Source organism: Centruroides vittatus, unplaced genomic scaffold, assembly GCF_030686945.1.
Source record: "Centruroides vittatus isolate TY-2023 unplaced genomic scaffold, ASM3068694v2 contig_7, whole genome shotgun sequence".
Taxonomy (NCBI): Eukaryota; Metazoa; Arthropoda; class Arachnida; order Scorpiones; family Buthidae; genus Centruroides; species Centruroides vittatus.
In genome coordinates this window covers 1885826-1903853 of record NW_027122442.1, presented here as the reverse complement: position 1 = coordinate 1903853, position 18028 = coordinate 1885826, and the positions used below count along the sequence as shown (strand labels likewise).

General features: G+C 29.9%; 1 protein-coding gene across 1 annotated transcript in view; it reads left to right on the top strand.

Moving 5' to 3' along the window:
- LOC136980467 (zinc finger protein 25-like) overlaps nucleotides 1-18028 on the top strand; it is a 40381-nt gene that overhangs the window by 5326 nt on the left and 17027 nt on the right. Inside the window, exons 2-4 of the mRNA XM_067276582.1 lie at nucleotides 10860-11097; nucleotides 11916-12230; nucleotides 12301-12528. Of these exons, the coding sequence (XP_067132683.1) occupies nucleotides 10861-11097; nucleotides 11916-12230; nucleotides 12301-12528 (780 nt within the window). The 5' untranslated portion in view covers nucleotide 10860. The remainder of the gene's footprint in view (nucleotides 1-10859; nucleotides 11098-11915; nucleotides 12231-12300; nucleotides 12529-18028) is intronic.

Here is an 18028-nt window from a genome sequence, read left to right as displayed (position 1 = left end):
AACTCTTACAGAAATTTAAAACCTCTTCAGCTCTCTTTCTCTTTTTGAAATATTCATTTTTCATTAAGCTGTTCTCATTAAATAAGTTCAAAAATAAATTTCATGTAAAGTGGAAGTCCACATCATTTGCCATTTTTCTTGTTTTCTTTCCCAATATCCTCGGCAGTCAGTGTTTTGAGTTCTCTCGGAAATGCTAGCAGTTGCATCACTTTCAACAGCATCTCACTGGATTGATGCTGAGATTATGAATATGTCCAATGTTGTCACCATTATATCACTACTGATTTCCATGGAAATTTAGTGTTAGTTTTCCAAGTACACATATATGATGATTTGTAGTTTCTAAAACTCATTAATTAATGAAACAATAGAACACTATGCATATGTGGTTGAAAAAGCCATTAACACATTTCCTTCATTGAAACTGATGGAGAGATATAATAGCAACAATGAAAAGATGCCTATACTGTACACTCCATTGTGATAGGTTGAGTTCAAGTATGAAAAAAAGCTACTTTGAAACTCAGTCAAAATTAAAAGTTTAAGTTCTTAAAATTTAGGAAACTGTTTTTGTTTAACTTTATTAACTTGTTAATATATTGAAATAAATATTAAATAAATAAATTATTAACTAAATAAGTTATGTAAGGTAATTAAGTTCATTGTTTGTGGTATTTGAGATCTGAATTCAAGAAAAATGATATTCGTTTATCTCTAAAATTAATAAATGAAGAAAAACTGAAGTAAGTACAGCATAGAAAAAAAAATTAAATATGTCAAACACACTTGTACAAATTATATACAATATCTAAGAGTTTACTCTTCATCCACAGAAGTATAGGGATGAATGTAAGTTTGTGCATTCTAACTCAGATCCCCAATATTGATTCTACTTACACTACTGTTACTCAGCAGTTCCTTTATTAGACAGCCACAAACCTCCACTGTTAAGAATGTTTCTGTACTTTGTTTCACCTAAGAATACACCACATCAAAATGAATCTTCTTGTTGCATTCATATTATTCCATGATGTACACTCTAACTTCTCAGCTCACTTTGGCTACTTGCAGTTACACATGGAACAGTGGCAATATGCCAACGACCGTATGAAGTCATTTGTACCACAGTGCAGTCTACCTATACTATAAATGATAAATACAGTACTTAATAATTAACTATCAAAAGTTTTTTTTTAAATGCAGTAATTTTTATTATCTGCAACAAATCTGTTTGTTAATTTTTCTGAGGTTCATAATTGGTGATCTTCAAGACTTTACATGACAGTTTTAGGATTGTTTTCACACAAACATATACAAAGTTTTGAAATCTATCAAATATTTTTTAATAATGTATAAAAACTTAATACTTTCTGAACGTTCAATATGGGTACCATGCATGGATCATGAGTTTGCCATTGCTGGTGTAGTGTATGCCACCTGTGCAAGAAAGGACCGTAGGCACAGGTACCATATTCATTCTACAAATGTGCTTTATTTTGTGGTGAGTTCTGAATATTTACTAAGGTTTTGGATGTATATTATGGGTGTTAGTAGAAATGTCTGTTATATATGTGTTTTTGTTTTGTTTGTTAATGAATGTGATATCTAGTCTGTTGTAATGGATTGTATATATTGCATTCTAAGATTGCAATGTGTGTCTGTAGTAGTATAGTAGCTTGGTGCATAATTTGTTTGTATACAAGCATTTTATATATTATGTTTATTTTGTTATGGCAACATAAATAAAGTATATGTTAAAACTTCAGTAAGTGATATTTTGATGATTTTGGACAGGATGTGACCTTTCTTACAAATGTATTACACAGGTCGGCAAAAAAAAATTTTTTTCCAGCTGCATGAGATATTTTTGCTGAATTATATGTTTTAAAGATCGGAGATTCTAAAAATGACGTCTGTAATATGCCGTTACATATAGGTTTTTTGCAAAATAAAAACAAATTTTTGATGATAACTCTTGTTTATTACAATGAACTAAATATATTATATTTTCTTACAACTAATCAAAAAATTGTTTCTGATATCTATACACAATTTTAGGTTTACTCTTTCTTTCTTATGAAACCTTTTCTTCTTCTCTTTGATGCTTTTTCGAACTCGTTTCCAATTTCCTTCTCTGGTTTCTTGATTGAGCATCCAAAAGTAGTCAGCTAAGATATTGACATCCCATTTTCCTTGGTAACTTCTCTCAATATCACAGACATCCTGCTGAAATCTTTCACCCTGTTCTTCACTGTAGAGCTCATGCTTTGTCTTGATCTTCAAGTTTCAATTTGAAATATGCAAAATAAACTTTCTTCACAAACTCACTTATGTTTCTTTGTTGACTTTTCACTGTGTATTCACCAAAAACATAACAGAAGCTGTCGGGAGAAATTGCGAAACTTCTGCGAGCCATATTCCAGAAATAAAAATACAAGCACAGTAGCATTTGAATGCTGGATATAAACTGAGTATGGCATTAGATGGCCAGCGAGATTCTGAACTTATTTAGCTTGTTGAAACATGATCTAATCCAACAGCAGGTTGTTTATATTAATTCCTAGTATCCCAGATAACATGTCGAAACATGCTCAACCTCACCAGTAATATTACCCACTATCAACTTTTAACCTGTTTCTACATGATCATGCAACTTTCCTCCTAACGCTAAAATTACTTAACCCACCTCCTCCTACCACTACTCTCTTCAACCATTAACATTTTTTTTTTTTTTTTTTTTTTTTTTTTTTTTTATTGCAAAGTCCAGCTATAATTGTTAGAATTAATGTGAGAAGTCAAAGGCCATTTTTTAAATAAAAAAAAGAATACTAAATTTTAAGTTAAGTAGGAATTTTATGCTAAATACAAACAAAAACTTGAGTGAACAAAAAAAATTGACGAGATGGAATTTTTTTGGTATTTTTTTCGTTTTTACCAAGTTGAAATCTATAAGAAAATGTATAAAAATCCTATGCAGTTTTTTACTTGCAGACCTGTGTTATTATTAGTTGATTTGTTTAAAGCTTTCTTAATTAAAAACACTATTTCAATTTTTTTTCTTAGACTTATAAAGATTTTAAAAAATCTTTATTTTATCTAATATATTTAAATTAACTTTGCATTTATTATTACTGCTAAAACAGTTTTAACTTCTAGATTTGATTTTATTCCTATATTATTAGAATACAGTAAGACCCCGCTTAATGCGGGGAATGCGTTCCTAGATGACAAAGCGCTAAACAAAACAGTGTTAAACAAGGTCATTTTAACATAGAGTAAATAGGGATAGGGGAACACGCGACCACAAATAAACAAATTTTACTTTAAGTTATTTTTATATTAATTTGTATAATAATATATGCACATGGAAATGTAAAGTTCATATTTGTGATGAAGGTCCTGACATTTCTGAAATTCTTGTTTTTTGCAATAAAGTCATGAAGTTTCATTTGTCACTTTTTTCTTTCCCTAAGCAAATGTTAGTAGCGGAAGATTGCATCCAAAACGCCTTGTTTTGCATTTGCTCTCCTTTCAAAATCTGGATCAATTGCTACAATTTGATCAACGATTTCGGTTATTGTTACCAAACTTTTACTGAGGAAATGTGTAGAGAAATTTTCGCGGTTCTTTGTTTTCAGAATCTCTATTTTCCAGTTCTACATGAATTCCTTGTTCTGCCAGTTCTTGAAGGTCATCATTGGTAAGGCTCTCACCAGAAACCTGCTGTAACTCCTCAATGTCCTGCTTGTCTACATCTCCTAGTCCTGCTGTATCAGTTAGGTTGACCAAATAGGCTCTTTTCGTTGAGAATTCTTGGATACCTTCAGCCATAACTTCTTTCACACACTGTTCATGCATTTATCAGTTAATTCTTGCCAAGTGAAGCAGATATTGCCTATAGCATCCATGATATATTTTTTCCAAAATTGCACCAAACATAGATTTAAAGAAAGAACACCTTTTTGCCACCTTTTTCTGATTCATTTGTGTTTGTAAATACAGTAATCGTATTATATATGAATCAATGAAATGCCGTGATAATTTAAATCAGTGTAAATTTTGGAGCTTTTTTTTTTTAGGCTTTAAGCAGACTGCATTATATCAAATCAGCATTAAGCAGGGTCTTACTGTACTTGTTTTGCTTCTAATTTTTCTAAATTATTTACCAGAATTTGATGCGTGTCACAAAAGACGCTAACAGAAATGGAAAAGGGGAAGTATTTTCTGCTCTAGGTTTCCATCTGCACTTTGGTGAACTTCTGAACAGGAAGTGATATATCACTTTTTCTTTTCTGTTTCTAGGGTATTTTCTGGTGATATGGAAACCAGCCTTTGATCATTTAATTAAAAATTTTTTTTAATGCTGTGTTTAAGGAACAGTGTTAAATAAGAATTAATGTTTCATTAATTTTATTTTTGTCTTAACATATTAATCTTTTATTCAATTAATAAATAGTTAAGTATGTAAATGCTGTTAGTCTGTATTGTTTTGTGAGTAAATGGTATGTTAAATTTCTTTAAGTTTTTCTACAAATTTTTATTTTTATGCAGATTTTCTTCATTATTATACACAGAAAATGGATTTTGATAATATTCTCCTGCCTATAAGTTTTGCACTACTGATGGAGATCTTTTGCAGTAAAATAGTCAACTTTGTAGTTACAAATAACATAATTACAAAGAAATTATTATTTTGTCACATCAGATTTTTATCAGATGAAAGTTTAAGATCACAGTCTTTTGGTGTTAATAAAATTTTGATGAGTGAAACACAAAAATAAACACAATGTCTTGCAAGCACTTTTGACATGTATAGAATGTCATCTTCAGGCAAAACAAAAGCAAATTTTCAAATGTTGATATAAATTTTAATATTAACGCTAATATGTTCTAATTGGAGTGCATGTGACAGGGACTGCAACTGTTCATTCATCTGGAAAACATTATTGAAAAATTGGAGCCGTGTAATGCTCCCAAAAATATGGGTTTCACTATTTAATAATTTTAAAAAATTAATTCACAGCTGCCAATAATTTTCAATTATAGTTTGACCATTAATTAAATGTGTAATAACTCACCATATAAATTTAACACATGCATTCTAATTAATACTAATTAATAAACATTTAAAAATAACAGGTTCATTCCAATTAGAACATATTAACATTAATGTTAAAATTTATGTCAACCTTCTAAAATTATTTTCTTTTCGCCTGAAGAAGACGTTCTATACATGCCGAAAGTGCTTGCAAGATATTTTGTTTACTTTAGTGCTTTACTCATCAAAACTTTATTAATGCCGGAGTTATGACTGAGCTAATATGGAAATATCAGTGAATTTTCTTCTGGAATAAAGAAATGAAATATTTGTAGTGTAGTAGGATGTATCAATAATAATTTTTATGGTATACCATGGGTAGTTTTTTTTTTATATTTTTTCAAATGAAAAAAAGACAGAAGAAACACGTGGATTAATGCTGTACAGAGGTTTTACTTTTATTTGTCCATTTTCATTAATTATAAAAGCATACCTAAGGTTTGAAGGATATTTTATTTTCAATAAAGAATGATATCTGTCACTGTCTCTGATAATGCCATCTATAGAACAGCATAGCCATGACATTTCTGGCAATACATTCTTCACTGAGCAGATAATATCTGAAGTTTTCTATCAGTATACTATATTTTGATCAGCTAGAGATATGTGTTGGTTTGTTTTCCTCCTTTTTTTTTTTTTGTTTCAAAAATGTGGCTAAGCCTTGTTGTTTGTTTGTATTCCTTTTTTAAAGTTGCTGGTTTATTTCAAGTTTGTGATAAACTTGTTTTGGTTTTATTTTTTTCTTTACTAATAAAAAAGTAAGATGTGCTGCATGCTTGCAGCTATCAAGAAGTCCTGCCCTGCACGAGTAAAAGACATTAATCATTTTCCATAGGTCATTAAGCTGAAAAAAATAATATATTGCCATTAAGTTAATATGTTTGTTGATTCTTTTATCAGTTCTCTTACATCTTATGTTGATGAAAGCAAATATTACATGTAATTTTTCTTTTGCAATAAACATTAAAGACATTTTTAAAATTTTTGCATTAATATTTTCATTTTTAATATAAAACAATTTTTATAAAAAGATATTGGTACAAATACATTTTCATAAAATTAAATTTTAAAGACATTTTAAAAAATGATCAAAAGAGATGTAATATAAACGATTAACTTTCCTTTGGGCTTGCCCCTGTACAATATAAAAAAAAATTTTAATTAAATAAATTACTTGTAATGGAATTTGTTAACTAGATTTAGGAACATGCACTTGTGGAATACATTTACCAAAAGCTGTGTATTTTTGGCAATTTTGAGTAACTTTATGAAAATGGCCTGTTTATTTTAATTTTTTTTCCTTGTCCTAATGGATTTTCTACAAAAAAACATTCTCAAAAGTGATCAGAAATAAAATTATTTCTTAAAACTATGTTCATTGCATCTATGTAAGTACATGTTTGTAACTATGTTTTTCAAATTTCCATCACAAGAGGTTGCTTTACTGTAGTACCATCTGATTTAGACAGGAAGCATATTGCTTCTCTTTTATCCACACTAACCATCTTCTCAATTACATGATCTCACAGAGATCAACATTTTCATACCTTCAGCCACATTTGCTGATTTTATTGCTTCCTTGTTCTAAAGAATAGTGAGGTTAAGACTGAAGTTTTCAATGTGAAAACGGACGTTTGGTGTACGTCGGATGTTTGGCACCGCTTTCCTGTAAGCCTAGAAGTTTGGCAGTGGCGTTTGGAAAGTCAGTGGAATCATGCTTGACCTCGCTAATGATACAGACCATTGACTTTAACTTAGAATCTTAAACATGGCCTCCAGACCTGCCTCATGTGTACCATTTTCATACTTTGCAATAAGTTCTTCTTTCACCTTAATTGTCAGTACTACAGCTAGTGGTGGGATGATTAATTGAAATCAGAAAAATCGGGCATTTAAGTATTAGTTTACTGGAAACTTACATGTTCACTAAGCAGAGTATGCTATGTAAAAATCTACTATGATAGACGTTCAAAAATCCACACGTTACCTCATGTATGGAGCATACATGAGGTAATGTGCGGATTTTTCTTTTGTATAGTCAGAGTGATGAGAGATTGCACTTGGTCAGTACTAACTCTCCATTTTAGGGGAGATTGGGTGACATATGGCCAGCATTGGACTAGTAATCTTTTGACCAGTAATCCCTATTCTGTATATATATTAAAAGCAAAATGTTCTGTCACTTCCACAGCCAAATAATGTAAATTTAAAAAGTTAATTTAATTTACAATTGAAAATTTCAAAACAAATTTTAAATGGTTTTTAAAAACATTATTTTAATTTTCACTTGATTTGATTTGATTTTTAATTTTGGTTTTGGTGTAAAGGCCAAACTTTTAATTGGGCTGCAATTTGAAAATATTGTAGACTTATAAATTCTTACTGTCATTCATCCATCCATCCATCTTTCCTCAATCTCAAGAATGGAGTTATATAGATGAAAGATGAGACTAGATATGGAAATCTTAGGGGCAGGAGGCCCTGATTAACTGTATATGAACTTCTGGTGCAAATTGGAAGCCATGTTATTTCAGTTCAAAAATTTCCCCCTAAAGGTGTTAGATAGATGATCAGAAAGACACTATTGGTAAAGGAAAAGTACATAGTACAGGGGCAAGCCACTACTAATTTGAGACAAAGAGCATATTTTTTAAATTAAATAAATTAAAAATTGCAGCCTGGCATTATGACAATGTCACAATAAATAATTACTTGTTATTATTTTACTGTTTTTTAAAATTTTTATTTAATTAATTTTGCCTGATTTTTTTGAACCCTTAATTATAATTTTTTTTAATTAATTGCAACTCTTTTTTTTTGCCACATAACTAGAAATTGTTTTGGTGTTGTTTTACACAAAAGATAATCAAATTTAAAAATATTTTAATTTTTTAATAATTTCATTAATTTTTATTTTATAAATTTGCCTATTTTTTAAAAAATTTTAAAAACTTTAATGAATATGTTAACTCACTTATAATTAAACTATTGGGCTAGCTAGTTTCAAATCAAGGATGGAGGTTGGAAAAAGCATTTAAGTGTCGGCAAAATAGTTTAAAATATAAACAAAATTATATTTTGATTGAAAAAATGTATAAGGTATTTTTAATACTCAGTACATTTACTTATAATGATAAAATGATATTCTCATTGTAATTATGAAAGTTTTTGTTATGATTCATAGATGATGCTATAATACATTAAATTTTCAAATGCAATTCACTAATTCTGAGTAAAAATACTTGTTTGTCTTAAGTTTATTGCTGTTTTTGACTTTTTAAAAAATATCGATGCTCTCAATTATCTGAATCAATTGGGGACTGGGGTTGTTCGGATAACCGCTTCAAAAACCAGGAATCGAAGTCAGTCTAGTTTTTCCAACTCAAACTCTTCTAGCAACTGATTGCTTCCAACTCTGATTCTGAAATCCTGAAAATACATCAATGTTTCTATTACTACTTTGCCAGGACTAGGTGTGCCACTTAGTAGATAGTATATCTGATAGGTATCCATTAATTCTAGGTTTTATTGCATATTGAATACATAAAATATTGTCATAGAAAGGCACTGAAAATTCAATTATGTAAAATTAAATTTTTTTTTTATAATGAATAAAAACTGACTCTGGATTATAGTTGTACTGTACATCACACATGTACTTAGTTAAAATATATGTTATGTGTAATTAACCTGTGTATATGTTACCATTAAAGTCTATAATCCATTATTCTATAGAAAATCTAAACAGGCCCATTAAAGTGTGTAATATTCTAACATTCTATACTTTAACTAGATATTACATAGAATGACGATCACCACTTTGTTAAAGTATGGAATAAAAATCTTTTTGTTTATAAAGGTCAGAGAATGATATCAATGATGAAGATAACGAGTTGGAGCCATCCCAACCATTTGTAGTCCATTCAAATTATCAGTTCAACCAAACAATTGCCTTAAACAATCAGGTTATAAATCTGCTATTATTAATGATTAGATATTAAGAAATTTGATGCTAGAGGTAGACATTGCTAGCTCATGAAAAGTTATTACGATTTACTGTATATGAGAAGTGAAAACAACTGGAGTGACTGACAAGAAAAAACCTAGAGGTTACTGGTTACTTCAACATTATGATGTACTGAAAGTTTAAGGAATAGAGAAGTTAATAGTTTCACTTAAAAGTACAGAAGCAGAAGTAATATTTTATTGTTCATGTAACGTTCTGTTCGATATTCTGTATGAAACATATTTCTATTGGACATGGTGACAGAGATTGGATGATAAAAGAACTGAATCGTTGTTACAAAAATATTACTCAAAATATCAAGATGCTTTTGAGTGTTTGCGAGTCTTTCCAACAAAAAAGAAAGATCTGGAAGAAAGGTGTTGTAAAGCCAATAGTAAGACTCTCCAAACAAAAAGGACTGATGAAGTTGGTATACATTTGATATATTTCTGCTTCTCGGTGCACCCTGATTTTCCAGTCCGATAATGGCCGCAAACTTTGCAATAAGCTCATAGAAGACTTGCAAATAACTTGGCCAGAACTTAAAATTGTATACAGGAAACCAAGGCACAGTCAGAGTCAAAGAAGCCTAGAGATGGCCAACCAAGACAGAAAATATGCTGACAGCCTGGATGCAAGATAATCATTCTGCTACATGGAGTAAGTCTAAAATTTATTTTGTTCATGAAAATAGATGTTTCCACTCTGGTATAAGAAGATCTCTTTGTGAAGCTATGTTCAGGTGTGCAGCAAAGGTGAGATTGTCAACAACACCCATTCCAAGGGAAGCATTTGATTCATTGAATAATGAAGGTAGTTTGCAAGATGCTCTGTCTGCAACATGAAATAAGGACACTTTGGTTGAAGAAGCCGCATCTACATTATGTGACATTTGCTGAAGGGATTCTGAGGAACACCTAGAAAGCTACATTTCAGATGATGATGTTGAACAGAAGATCTGCAGGTTATGTTTAAATAAACTGAATGTTCAGAAAGAAAGAGAAGAGGCCAAAGAATGTTTAGAAATACAAGCAAAGAAAATGAAAATGTTGTCAGAAAATTCACATTCTGAGGCATCTGTAGAAATGATGGTTCGTATCCTGCTGCCTGATGTTGACAGAGGACAAGGAGATGCTAGATTCATTCTTGCTGCTGTTATGGAAGAAACTAGTCAAGGATTTTATCGATTGGAAACAAGAAATGGGCACCTCAAACAATTATATTGCAGGAATCAATTTAGTGTCTGAATAAAAATCAATATCAATTGATGAAATACCACTCCAGTCTGTTGATACAACTCAATGTGTTGGTACAGGTCAGGGTTTAAATATGCTCATGTAAAAAACAGTGTGACAACAAAAAATGTGCTTGTCTAAAAAATAATGTTCTCTGCAATTCCAAATGCTACTCAGCAATCCTTGTTATAATAAATAGAATTTATTATAGTTTTATAGTATTTATCTATTATATGTAATGTAATAATTTGACAAGTTTAACATGCATTTATTTTATTACTTTTATTTCATATTTTAACTAACACTGGTTAGTTAATTCATAGAATACCTAACTATTCCATAGAATAACTAGTTAAACTATGTAATTTTTAATTCATTTCATACTTTACCTAAATCAGGCAGGTATTCTATAGAATAATGGAAATCAACACTTTAACAGTAACATAAATATTTAATATGAGGTTTGATGATTAAGGTTTGATTCATATTTTACTTTTTTTTTTTCTTTCTTTTCTTTAAGCATGCCTCCAAAACAGTTTTCTTGTGTTCATTGTGATGAGAAATTAGGAAGTCGAGCCAAACTACAAGCTCATCTGAAGCGACATCAGATAGAAAAACAAGATGATGAAGCTATTGATACTGTTCCAGAAGTTCCCGAAAAGCAAACAAAATTCCCTTGTAACACATGTGACAGAATTCTTACTACTCCAGCTTCTTTGAAACGACATCAGAATTCATGCAATAAAATTGTGAAAATGGTATGTAATTACTGAATTTTGTTTAAACACTTGTAATTTATCATTTTTATTCATTAATTTAATTTATATGCATTTGTTATTAATATGTAAATCAATAAAATAGCCAAAAAATTCAGCTAACAAAATATTTCCATATTTAAGTTTACATTATTAGCTTATATTGAACTAAAATTTTTAATTATTTATTGAAAGAAGAAAAAATATTTTTAATGAACTTAAGAGCAATAAAAAAACAAATTTTATGTTAACAACTTTGATAGATTCTTGATATTCATGATGTTTTGTCTTAAAATAATTGAAAGACAAATAGTACATGCCAAAAACATTTAAAATTATGCTAAATGAATTGTTAGTTTGATATTGCAAGATTATCATCTTGATAATTTCTGTTAATATTATAAATTCTGAAGATTTATGTTATTTTGGTGTCAATGGTGATTGAAATGCAGATGTGAAGATATTATTATATGACTCCTCCAAAGTCCCCAGATTGGGAGGGAGTTACACATGAAAACTTTTTTTTTTTGGTTAGGTGTTGTTGTCAAACTGGAAGCAGGAAGAGTAACACATTAAGTATGCAAATTTGAAAATTTAGTGGTAGCAAGTATGATTTGATACCTTTCGCATCAACCAATCACATAGCACATGATTGCAACTCCTTGAAACTAAAGTTTACAGTTTTAATTTACTTTTGATAAATTCAAAATAATAATTACCTTATTAATAAATTAGTATGCTAATAAATTAATGTAAAACATTGTTTGTTAACATGAATATAATTGAAAAAGTTTGTTTATAATTGAATGCATTCATCATAGGAGGCAGAAGAAATAGTTACCTTGAAAATGGAATTTGAAGAGGAAGAGTTTATAAGTAATGACAACAATCATATAGAGAAATCTGAAGATACAGAAGATAACAATTTAGCCAATCCAGATTCTCTTAGAGCTCATATGAGAGATAAGATAACAAATAGAGTTCAATCATTACTTGATGAAACCCGGTCACGACGACGTATTTCCAACAATAAATGCAAGGAGTGTGGTGTTACAATGAGAAAACGATCCAAAGATGAACGTTGCACAAAATGTAAAAATGCAAGTAAACAAAATAAGCAGATACTAGAAACAAATGTAAGTTTTTTTCTATAATTAAAAATTCAGTGAATTATGATTATTATATATTACTTTTAAAATTTGTTAGGAGTTGGGAGAAGGAAAATGTGTAGAGTGTGATTTGACTTTCCCAGATAAAAAAGCCTTAATTGATCATAACACATCGCTTCATAGTACAGCACATCAATGTGTTGTTTGTAAAAAAACATTCAGTAGAAAATATCATTTATATCGCCATTTACAAATAACTGCTTGTTCAGGTTTACCTCCACCATCTCATAAATGTCAAGTTTGTGGAAAGATTTATACTCGTAAAGTAAGTAATGATTTTGATATAATGTTTATAGATAAATAACCAAGAAAAATAAAGTAAATTATTAAATTACAAAAAGTTTAAATTTTAAAAAATTTATTTGTAGTTTTTAGCAGACATAGTTTTATAATTTTTGAAATATATTGCTTTTAAAGAAATATCTGTTTTTACAAGAAATCTCAAATTTTAAGTACAGATATATTCACTTAATCTTTATGATAGTGATAACAATACATAACATTCACTTAATTGTATTATAAAAAATACACAAAAAATAATTTTCAATCTAATTTGACTTGTTGAGGATAAAAATTATTTAAACTTTAAAAAGTTGTAAAAGTAACAAGTCTACCTCTACCACAATGCTTTGGATCACTTGATCCAAAGCATTGTGGTAGAGGTATCATTAGTTTATTAAAAGTATTTTTGCAATTAGATTCACTGCCTTTTTAACTTTTACTATGTTACTTTTACAATGTTTAAAAGTTTAAAGAATTTTTATCCTCAACAAGTTGGATTAGATTGAAAATTATTTTTTGTGTACTTTTTATAATACAATTAAGTGAATGAAATAGAAACCGACTCCACCATTTTAAATAATTTTTAAAATACATAACATGTTTGATAGCGTACAGAAAGAGTGCAAAAAATGTGTGTAAATATTGCTAGAAAGTACAGCAACTTGAATTTGATATTGCATTATCAATATGAAAAAGTATACTTTGAGATTAATATTAAAAAAAATTTAAATTACAGTAAAGTTGCAGAAAAACACTAAAAGTTTGTTAATTCAAAATGTCTGGTATCTAATACCTTTAACTTAAAAATAATAACTTAAAAATAGGTTTCTAATGCTTGGAGCATATAATATAATGTAACATATATCTGAAAAATATGTATTATTTAAGCACATGAATTATTGTAAATGTTGATTTTGTGCAATAATGTGCTCATTAATGTTTTTGTAGGTTTTCAATTTTAATGTACTATAACCATGTACTCTATCATCAGATCATTAAATATCAGACTGATAGCATATGGAATCGTCCAGTTTGATCACTTTTCCACATGAAGAATAAGTCTTATTTTCTTTGTTTGTATCCAAATACATTGCTGTGATTGCACATTTTTTACTATCTTTAAATATGAGGGCACTTTTTTTCCAAGCTCCGATGGTCCATAAAACAAAGACAAGTGTAAATAACAAAATGAATTTATCATCATCAAAAGTTAGGTACAAACATGGTTACTTTTCGACATAATTACTGTGAAGATTGAGGAATTTGTCATATCTGTGGACAAGCTTTTCCATCCCCTTGTCATAGAATGTTGTGCCCAGTGAATTGAGATTGCCTTAACAACATTGTTTTGAAGATCTTCATTAGTCTCAAAACTCTGCCCTGCTAGCCACGTTCTCAGTTCAGGAAAGAGGTGAAGTCTTCATCACCTGTAAACACCCAGCGAATAGATTCGATCGACTTCCACCTCTTTCTGGAACAGGAAAAGTGGCTAGGAGGGCAGATGTTTGAGACTAATAATGATCTTCAAAACAATGTTAGGGCCCATCTCAATCAGTGGCGTAGTGTGGGTGTCAGCCGCCTGGGGCGGAGGAAAATTCGCCGCCCCTTATTTAGGTATTTCAATTTAAAAGATTAAAATATATAGTAATTCTAAAGAACTTTTCGGCAAAGAACAATCATCATTATTGTGTATTGTACAGGTTATTGTGTATTTATTGTAAAATTTTGCCGCCCCTTAAAAGTGCCGCCTGGTACAGGCCGCCCCCACTACGCTATGCCACTGGCAGTAACATTCTATGAAGATAGGATTTTAAAGCTCATCCACAGATAAACAAATGCCTCAATCTTCACGGTGATTATGTCAAAAAGTAACCATGTTTGTACCTAACTTTTGGTAATAAATTCATTTTGTTATTTACACCTGTCTTTGTTTTATGGACCATCAGAGCTTGGAAAAAAAAGCCTATGTATTTGTAAAGCCTATATATCTTTGTATTTCAAACTCATACTCACAATTCAGTGTGAAAAAGGTTTTTCCCATAGAAAAAGCATTAAATTTATAATGTCATCTATTGGAGATTGCATACATAACCAAAGAGGTTACAATCAAGCCATAAAAGATTTTTTTATATAGTTAATGTTTTTTCTAATTATATCCTGACAACTTACTTTATACTTATTAGTTAGTTATTATATATTCACAGTATTTATAAATATTTACTTATTGTTACACTCATACAGGGTTATTCATAAGTAGGTTTCCAATTCTCAATAGGAATAGCACAATGGATATACATCAGAGTAAAGAGATGAGCTAAGATTTTTAACACATTCTCAAGTTTTTATATGCCCACAGTAAAGTTGTCATCTCTGCTTCTAGATGATAATACAGGCATTGCATGTCATTTGGCAAGACTTGTCTGAATACTATCTACTGTTTCACAAGACAGTATCGGTGATGTTTGTCCAACATCAGTTTTGTTGAAATTCAACAAAGAGCTCTAAAGTTGTGTATCCAAGCAGAAGTGGTATTAGAAGTTTACAGTGACTGGTTGTGTGGGGATCTCATAACCAAAATCAGGGAGACTAGATTTGCTGGTAGAGTAGGTTGAAGATGTATGAAAGGAATCCTCACAAATCAAATTTTGTTGCCTACTAATTGAATATCACACTTCAGTGTGTATATGATTTAAGTCCATTCCTGCAGTTCTAGCAGCACTAACAAGGGGAGGGCACGACCTGGGAAATTCACTTTGGGATGAGACTTGGTATATAGGTAGTACTCCTTTAGGATGTTCAATCCTCAAAACAAGAAAGCGCAATGGCCAGCCAATTTTAAGAAAAAGGCCTTTAAAAATTAGAGCTCAGCTTATGTACTAATAAGTTTCGCTAGGTCAGCAGCTGCCGAGCAGCTCAGTTGACATCGTTCTTGGCTACCGCCAAGTCGTTCAGGGTTCAAATCTCGGTCTCAATTAGTATTTTTTTTTTCTTTCTAAAAATTTTTTAAAATAAGTATTTTGAATATATATAAATATTAAAATTTTATTATAATAAATAATTTCATTTAAAAAAATGTTTAACACATATTACATGTCATTTTAATTATAATAATACAAAATAATTAATAATAATAGTTATAAATAATTAGTTATGGAACAACAGTTTTCATTTATTATTCTATTGTATCAAATTTTTCGAAGGTTACTACTCTTATTAATTCTCACCACTTAAAAATAAAAAGTATAAAACATGTCTTTTATATTCATCCTTTACTTCCATTTTAACAAAAATAAACAACTAAAATGTTTCCAATTCCAACAGTATTATATAAATGAGATCCAATTTAACACTTCAGTGTGAAAAGTATCACATTAGACTGACATTTTCAACAGCAAAACAAGATTTTTCTCAAGGTCATAAAAATGCGCATGGACTTATGGACTGACCTGATATTTGGAGTGTCAGTTTACTTTTGGATTTCGAAGAGATCATAGTGTTCCGTAATATATCACACCATAATACAAATAGTTTCAATATTTTACAGTAAAATGTCTGTGAATGAAGATACTATCAATTTACCAACAGTAAATGATGATGATTATTAATACACTTATTAATTATTTTGTATTATTATAATTAAAATGACATGTAATATGTGTTAAACATTTTTTTAAACGAAATTATTTATTATAATAAAATTTTAATATTTATATATATTCAAAATACTTATTTTAAAAAATTTTTAGAAAGAAAAAAAAAATACTAATTGAGACCGAGATTTGAACCCTGAACGACTTGGCGGTAGCCAAGAACGATGTCAACTGAGCTGCTCGGCAGCTGCTGACCTAGCGAAACTTATTAGTACATAAGCTGAGCTCAAATTTTTAAAGGCCTTTTTCTTAAAATTGGCTGGCCATTGCGCTTTCTTGTTTTGAGGATTGAACATCCTAAAGGAGTACTACCTATATACCAAGTCTCATCCCAAAGTGAATTTCCCGGGTCGTGCCCTCCCCTTGTTAGTGAACATAACAAAGAAAAGAACATTATTTTTCAGTTCCATGCTGAAGCATATGAAAAACATGGATGAGTTTTTGGACAGGATTGTCTTCTCAGATGAGGATACGATTTACTTGATCAAGCAAAGTGAATCACCACTATGTCTGCATTTTGGGAATAGAACCATCTAAAAGGCACAGGGCCATTGAGCATGAAGAGACAGTTCAAAGGTACACACTTCATATGATGAGTGTTTTGAGCAATGATCCATTTTTCTTTATATAAGAATATCTCTCTTATGCTGTAGAATTTTCTGGTTCCACAAATCAAGGATTTAGAAGTACAGGTATCCCTCATACAACATGATTTCTGCTCTAACATGATTTGAAAATTGGGAATAACCCCCATACAACAACAACTTCTGGTTTTGATCTAACATGGTTTTGGAAATCTGCCATACACAAATTTCACAGTTTTTAAGTGTAAACTTTGTTTTTCGATATTTTTTATTCAAGTAGCATGCAAGTTGGTCTCAAATTTGCCTGTGAATTTTAGAATATATGAAATTTTCAAATTATTTTGTGCTTTTTGTCAGGTTTACTTTAATGAAAACTGATAGTGATAAAGAATAAAAAAATTACACTAACTTTCCTATCAACCAGGTGTCAGCATTTCTTTCAGACTTTAGCCCTTAACTGTTACCATGTTTTTTCTTTATAGATTAAAGTTTATTTAAACATTTTTAGGTAAGTATTATTAAACTTTTTTTTAACCTTAGGTATTACTTACCTACAAATGATTACTTCATTTGGTAAAAATGACAAACGAAATACAGTGGTATCTCGGTAACTCAGCATACAATTTGGGTATTCAAACACAAATTCTTGAAAAAAATCACCAGTACTCAACTGAACGAGCGCAACTCACTAAGGTAACAAATTTTCAATTAATAACACATTTTTATTTCATCATCTATAAAACAAATTTTTACCGAATAAAAATAAAGAAATATAAAATGTTGCCCAATATTTCTGATCAAGATCACACCAAAAAAAGCTGAGATGACAATGATACTTACTACAACAATAAAATAGCCCTTGTTTTAGTATAAAATTAATATTATACATGTGATACGCAGTACATTTAATTGTGATCGTTAATTAATTATTGATTGGAAATATAATTATCGATTGCTTTAATACACATATTTCTTTTAGTATAAAAAAATATATATACTATTTTCTAACTTCTGTAACGTAACCCTAAGTTTTGTATTAGTCCCTTTGTTTCATCTAGCATGAATTTGAATAACACGGCACTTTTTTGAAACATAACTACTGTGTTATACGAGGGATGCCTGGTAGTAGATGTAGTCTATCAGCAAGACTGAGCTTATTGACATTTCCATGAAAACATCTGTGTGGCTTCAGTCATCATGGTTGTCAATTTAGATTGGGTGAGGAGAAAAAATTGTTTGGTCATTGTGG